At 38.7% G+C, this 7,940-nt stretch overlaps 1 protein-coding gene across 1 annotated transcript in view; it reads right to left on the bottom strand.

The window, feature by feature from the left end:
- Positions 1-376: 376 nt before the first annotated feature.
- Positions 377-7,940, bottom strand: part of Slc25a40 (solute carrier family 25 member 40) — a 43,700-nt gene continuing 36,136 nt past the window's right edge. Inside the window, exon 12 of the mRNA XM_032907034.1 lies at positions 377-452. Coding sequence (XP_032762925.1) covers positions 442-452 — 11 coding nt within the window. The 3' untranslated portion in view covers positions 377-441. The remainder of the gene's footprint in view (positions 453-7,940) is intronic.

Below are 7,940 nucleotides of genomic sequence, written 5' to 3'. Positions count from 1 at the left end.
GTATTAAATTTCTGATCTACTTGTCTTAGTGTTTGCTCTGCAGGACTCTGGGCTTCACACCTTGGACCATTTTGTCTTACCTGGTCCTCTGCCTGCCCTCTTCTCTGTGAATAATGGTCTTTGAGACTCATATCTTGGTGTTTCCTGTGTTGTTGCACCTCTGTCTTCCTTTGGAAGTACAGTTATGGTTAACAATTGCTTCCATTACAATGGTGGAGGAAATCACACCCAGCTTTGATGGAGCGAGAGGAAGGAACTACTTTGAAGTTAGCAAATAGAGAATCTAAAGAGAAGCTGTGGGCTGCGGAAGTAGCTTTATTGGTAGAGTGCTTTTGGAAGGCTAAGTTAGGTTCAGTTCCTGGGCAACAATATATAACTTCTTCACTCTGGTGGAGATAGGTGGACCGGAAGTTTAATTCCATTCTTGGTTACATACCAAGTTCAAGGTTGGCCCGTGATATATAAGATAATGTTTCAAAAAAACAAACAAACAAAAAATCAGCCTAAAAAAAAAACAACAACAACAAAAAACAAAAAAACCCAGGGGTACAAAGAAAGTTTTTAAAACTAAGGGAACGTGCCACATCAGCTTAATAACCTGAGTTTGGTCTTTGGAACCCTCATGGTAGAAGGAAAATTTTGATTCCCAAATGCTGATCCCTGATCTCATACAAATATGCTATGACATGTGAACCCCCATTACACACACACAAAAAGTAAAAACAAACCCTCCCCCAAAAAACAAAGAGACATTGTTTATGTATATCTGTGAGGTTTTATTTTTTTGGTTGATTGGTTGGTTGGTTGGGTTTGGTTTTGTTGACACAGTTTCTCAGTGTTGCTCTGCCTGTGCTGACATTTACTATATATACCAGGCTGGCCTCAAAATCAAGATATCTGCTTGCCTCTGCCTCCCAAGTGCTGGGATTAAAGGCATGCACCCAGACCCAGTTTCATCTCTGTGTTTTGGTGTGAATTTCAGCATATGAATGCATAGGCAAGAGGGAACTTTGCTTACAAACCAGTATTTTTATTTCAGAGTTCAACAGGTATAGCCGCAGGGGAGTCAACTGAAAACAGTCACATTTCCCTGTGTATGAAAGGGAGAAGGGGCTCCCCCTGCCCCTAACTGAGAAGCTATGGACAGCTGTTGGCTTCTGGGAGAGAGATTATTAAGAATATGGATCCTGGTAAGCTGCCCATGTTCTATGGATAGTCCCACACCCAGCAGTATATGGACAGTGTGACTTGGAATGGATGTGTTATGTTGGAAGGTAGGGGTGGGGGCTGAATGGTTTAGAGGACTTGTTGCTCTTGCAGAGGACACTCACTGAATCCCAGGATTTCACAGGGCACCTTGCCCTTTCATGCTAGAACACGGACTGCCTTGATCTGGTACTAGCAACCAGAGCTGCTGTTAAGTTCATGAGTGTGGGGGTCCTGACATGTCCAGAAGACATCAAAAAGCTCATTTTATTCAGTATTCAAATGGCAGCATTTTGTTGGACATTCATCTGCTGTTTATAGGAAAATGTGAGAGAGATTTCTTTATCTTTTTTGGCAATTAGAAAACAAAGATTTTGTCATTTCTTCAGCTTTGTCCATGAAGGCTTTTTTTTTTTTTTTTTTTTTGTCCTTGTGGTTTTATTTTATAATGTCATCTAAATAAGTATTTTAAAATTTTTTTCATAAAATATACTTAATAAACTTATTAAAAATAAAGCATTTTTGGCCTAGAACTAACCTTAGGACTTCCAGAGGGCATCTAAAATAGATGTAAAATTAGATTAAATCATGGGAAAACATTGTCAAACAAATACTCAGGCTTTAGTTGTATTTGTATGGATACACTGCTAATGTTTGTTCCAAGTATCAGAGTTTTAGAAATCTGATATATTTTGGTTTGTATTTCAGTCACAATTATACTGCTAGATAGTTTGTGATAATACCAAAGTTGCTGCATTTACCAATTGGGAGCCGTCATTGGATCTTTTGCCTTACTAGTTGACGTCTAGTCAACATGTTTTATTCTAGGCTCAAGCTTAGAGGTAGAGAACTTTGCTTAGCATGTGTGAGATCCAGGGTATGGTCACCAGTACTGAAAAAAAAAAAAAGCCATTTCCTGTTGACCTTTTAAAATGTTGAGGAGGACACAGATTCTCAAAGAAGCAGGAACTTCAGACACTAGCCCATTACCAAGCAATATTTAAATGAATTATCTGTTACTAGCATTTGAATGCTCTTGCAGAGTTTGGTCCACAGTACCCACAGCAGGTAGCTCACAGCAGGTAGCTCACAGCGGCATGTAAACAAAGCTCCAGGAACCCCAATGTACCCTCAGGCCTCTGTGGGCACACACATGTGTGTGCTCATACACTAAGATCAAATCAAGTAAAATTTTTAATGAACTAATCATCTTAGAACTTGTAATCTTTAGGTTAAAGAAACACTGGGGCAGCTCTTATTCACTTAACACTAAAGTATAGACTTGCAGTATTGGATGTGCTTAGCTATCTCCTGGCTCAGACAGATATCCTGAGATTTGAGCCACAGAGATCAGCCTCTAACTGACCAAAAAGTTACTCAAACCAATGCTATTCCTTGGTTAGCCCAAGAAGATGGAATGTAGTTTTTATATCTAAGGCTCATGTCATCCTGGTTAGATTGCAGTTTTCATGCCAACTTCACAGAACTTATAACCAGGCTAAGACTCGGGGCACAGTTGCTTGTCCTCTCAGTTTGCTCTGTGAAAGGTACACCATCTTTCCCTATATTCTCTTGTCTCACTAAGAAGCCCTGGACCTATCCTGCATCTGTGTCGGTTGCTTGGGAAGGCACCCAGGTTGATATTTCTAACCCTAAGATGCATTTCTCCAGTTCTCTGGTAACTTCTCTAAACAGATATAACACTAAAATGTTGTATCTTCAAGGAGGTTGATAAAAAGAATGACAAGAACTTGGACAAGCAGAGCTTCCCAGTAATTTAGGATTGGGTAAAATATTCCCAAAGTTCTCAGTGCAGTAACTCATCGGTCCATGAAAATACTACCTCAAATCAGTCATAGCAAGACTCAGCTGCACGATAGTGAATGGCTGAAGGGTGGTTCTATGTCAACCTATTGACTGGAATTGCTGTAATAAACTATGACAGGATTGAGGAATCTGAAACCAAGTTCCATTTTCTTCTTTTAAATCTCTTGGGAAAAAACACTTATTCTTTCAGACCTGAATTTCACCCTGTCCTACTACACTGCTTTCATATTCCTGGCCTCAGACCCTGGAGTGGCTAGGTTTAGTTGTGCACTGGATTAGGTTAAGAGGTTTAGTATTAAACTACAAAATCCCAACTCCGAGTGTCCGGAAGGCTATTTCTAGAAAAGACTGACATGAAGAACAATGAGGGGAATGGGAACAACTACACTGAAGTCATGTAGCACCATTCATCAAGGAGGAGTCCAGGCTGGAGGGATTTGGAGGAAGCAGCAGCCACAGTAGCCCATGAGTGTGCATCTTTCTTGTCCTTGATGAGTTGCATCCTTCATTAGGGGCCATCATCCCACAGACAGCACCTGAACCCTCTTTCACCTCTGACTGTGGACTCAACACTGGTGACTCTCCAAGGAGCTTCCAGACCTCCAGTACCAGATGGCGACTGCTAATGTATCCAGGTTCTTAGACTGAGGAGTGGGAGAACTCTCTGCTAGCCCAGCATATAGATAACAGGGTTTGACTACTCGGTGTGTTATATTAGAGGTCAACTGAGTAAATCACATCTTTATCTTATTTTGATCCCTTTGTTCTGTGTCTCTTAAACTTGAGCTAACAGAAATTCTATGTAGATCCAGCAAAATACCTCTTGGATGTTGATGCTTTTGCAGACCTGTAACCATCTCATGTCGAGAAAACCGTAAAACCACAGTCTTTTATGTTTCTAAAAGAGAAATATATGTAATATTGGATTATACCTGCTTGAACAAGAGGAACATGATAAAGAAAATGGTTTTTATTCTGAGCAAAAATTAATCTAAAGTATCTAATTTGGGATATCAGAAGAATTCACAGTAAACCCCTTTCAGAGAAATAGAGGGGAACCTCTTTTGAAATCACAGCATAAAGGACTGTGTCTTTTTCCTATAGTCACAGGCTCTCCTATAAAGGGGACGGAGGATTCCTATCAATTCTTGAGATATTGTTAAAGTTGCTAATAAAATTTAGCAAAGCAGTCTTTTTATTTTGAAAAGAAAAATGTCTTCATCTCATAGCATCCTAACTATCAACTTTGTGGGAAAGACATGCTGTGCAACAGTTTCAGCAGAGTTGAAATACTCTACTTTAGAAGGAAGCTCCTTAAGATTTAGAAGTTACACAACTCACAAGTCTGAGAGACTCCCTAAAATTTATCAGATTACACGGTAATATCTCTTAGTTATATAAGCAGGTAGGACTACTAAGGAGGGGAACTCTGGAACTTGTGCTGAGAGGTCCAGAAATACAGCTCTCCTAAGTCATCAGCCATGCTTTTTGGTGATGGAGCTGTCTTTAAGTCTTCAGCGCTTCTGTGAGTCACCCCTCATTCATACTCCTAAAAGGAAATTTAATGATTTTCTAAACTGAATGTTGGTATAACCATTTCTTTGGCCTATCACTGGTACTCTGAGATAATAAAAAGTTATTCAGATTTCTCCAGGAAGAGTATTAAACAATATATATGTAAAAATTCTTCACAACCAATAAAAAAGATCCTTTCCAGGTGGTTGGAGAGATGGTTCAAAGATCATGAACACTTGGTGCTCTTGAAAAAGACTGAGATTTGATTGCCAGCACATACATAGTTATTTGTAACCACATATAACCAGTTCTAGGAGATCTGGCCGTCAAAGGTACAGTCACACTCATGGTACACATGTAGATGGGAAGGCAAAGCTTTATTCATACACATTAAATAAAGGAATCTTTAAAAATAAAAAATTGTTTTCAGTTATTCTTCTGAATCCTTGTGTAAATAAACTAGAGGGAATGGACTTTTGGGGTGACTTTGCCCAGTGACCAAAACCCAAACTACTTGAATGACTTAGCATCCCATCACCCACCTCAAGCATCATCTGAACAGGAAAAGTTGATGTAGTAATTTTTTTCATGGGAATATTGATAGTTTTGATAGTGCTACCCCAAGCTGGTCAGCTTCTCATGTTTCTGGTTGTTTATTTCAAGGTATATTATGGCACTGACAGTGACCTAACTCACCAAACGTGAACTCATCATCATTCTAAGTGCTCATAAATAGGATAATGCTTCTAAGATATTTTACTACATGTCTCTTTTAAAAGTATATTTGTATTCAATCATATAAATAAATAAGAGGATCAAGCTTGTAAAGTATCCTATCCAAGACAAAATAGAATTGGATTTCTCATTTATTCATAGCATTTCAAGTTTAATGATCATAAACATTTCTGCTTAGACCAGTCAAATAGCAGGAGATGCTGCCAAAACTATTCGTACAACTGAAGAAAAGCCCAACTAAATCAGTGGGCCTTCCCAAACAAACAGCAAAATATCTGCTCCAAATATGAGCAGTATTTGTACCTTTCCAGAAGCCACTTCCTAGGAAACTAAAGACTCAGTGTGTTGACTGGCTTGGTGCTTCCTCTTTCATTTGATGTGTTTTAATCATCCTCTTGATGCTTATAACTGGGCCAAAGGACACCTCACTACCATAATAGTTTTTCCTTCTCTGGGGATATTATCTCCCAGGAATAAGACTTCTTAGCAAGAGGGATGCAATGAGCAATTGAACAAGGACAAATTGAATTTAATAAAAAAAAAAAAAAAAAAAAGAATATAACCATTCACCATTGATTCCTCCCCAAAGATCTCAATGAAAAAGAGGAAATAATAAATTTTCTGCAGTGTTCTAAATTTAATTATTTGTGTTGGAGGTAGAAGGAAGTAGAAGTAAAGTTAGCCTGTTAAACTCTTCTAGGCAAAGCCAACAGAAGACTTCATAACCAGTTTCATACTGGGCTGTCAGATCCTGTTTACTATGGTATGGTGTTTATGTCGGTGGTGATGTACATCAGCTATACATCTCTGTGGCAACCATTTAAAAGAAAGAAGTATTCATTTGGGCTCAAGGTTTCAGTCCATGATTCAGGTCAATTTCTTGAAGCCTGTACAGTGATGAAACAACTGGTACAGTTTTCAGAATGTCTCCCCACTAATAGTGACAACCTCAACATGCATGCTTCATCATATGCAGCCATCTAGGAAAATGAAGTGGTAGTTATGGTAGTGTTACTGTTTTAATTACACAGCCATGGTTATCTAGAGAAACCAAATGTATAGAATAAATATATATATATACATATATATATACATATATATTACACAATATATACATACACACACACACACACACACACACACATATATATATATATATGTGAGAGAGAGAAAGAGAGAGAGACGGAGAGGGAGAGGAAGAGGGAGAGGGAGAAACTACTTGATTCTTGAACTTTCTCTCCATGGCCAGCCCATTGTTGGATTAGCTGGACCACAGCCTGTAAAGGGGATTTGAGCTGCAATAACTTATGGGCTGTGGTCCAGCTAATCCAACAACGGCTGGCTCTAAACAGAAAGTTCAAGAATCCAGTAGTTTCTCAGTCCACGTGTTTGGATATCTCAGTTGGTCTTCAGTATATGCTTGAATCTGAAATAAGTTGGCTTCAATGTCCCTGAAGGAATGGATGACCTGTCAAGGCAGGGGCAAGAAGGACAAAACCTTCCTACTTCCATGTCCTTATATAGGATTCCAGAAGAGGATGTGGCCCTGATTAAAGGTGTGTCTTCCCACCTTAAAATCCAGATAACAGGTGTGACTTCCTACCTCAAAGGTCCAGACTAGAAGTGGATTTATTTACTCCACTTCTGGATTGTAGTTCTCTCTAGATGTAGTCAAATTGACAGCTAAGAATAGTCATCACACCATGTTGTTTTCCCATCTGCAAAATGCAAATATTGCTATTTTTGGTACATACATAATGGGTGGAGAATAGCTGTATAAAACAAATACATGTACATGGCCAGAGGGCTCATGGTGTAAAGTACTTGCTTTGCCAGTATAGTGATCTGCATTTTATGCTTCAAACCCAGATAAGGGTGAAAAGAGAGAACTCACTCAAAAAAAGCTGACCTTTGACCTCCACACCTATACCAAGGCACAGGAATGCCAGCATACACCATACAATTCAAACCATATACACGTTTTTCAATTTAATAATCAAATTATTTAAAAAAGAATGCATATTTGTAAATAGCATTACAGTGTAAATATGCATATTGTAGGCGGGCACATTGCTGCACAACTCTAATCCCATCACCCTGTAGGCAGAGGCAGGTAGATTTGTGTGAGTTCAAACCCACCCCTATGACTATATAGAGAGTTTCAGGACTGTCAGGGCTACACAGAGAGACCCTGCTCCAAAGACAAAATGCATGCTATAGTAATCTAGTATTATATTCTGAGGTGGAGGCAAGGAAGAGGGATGTCTATTTCAGCATTTGAGAATTTAGATAAGCATGTTTAGATTGGAGTACCCATTGAAGGCAGGTGTATTAGGATTCTCTAGAGTCACAGAATTTACAGAATGTGAACATGTATTTATATAAATACATAAAATATATATTTATACATTAATTTTATATTATATGTTTATATTATTATATAACACAGGATTTACTCAAATGACTTATAGGCTGGATTAAAGGTTTATCTTTTCACTTCAAATATGTGATTACGAATTGGTCTTCCCATTTCAAATTATTTAATTAAGAAAAAAAATACGGAGAGCCCGTGGGCAGCACCCTGCGAGCGAACTTGAGCCTCGGGACCACAGGTAAGACTAACTTATCTGCTGCAAGTGACTTGCCTGGTGGAATTG

This window comes from Rattus rattus, chromosome 6 (assembly GCF_011064425.1).
Source record: "Rattus rattus isolate New Zealand chromosome 6, Rrattus_CSIRO_v1, whole genome shotgun sequence".
NCBI classification, from domain to species: domain Eukaryota; kingdom Metazoa; phylum Chordata; class Mammalia; order Rodentia; family Muridae; genus Rattus; species Rattus rattus.
Note: the sequence above shows the minus strand (reverse complement) of the source record. Positions and strands in the feature narration are given on the sequence as shown.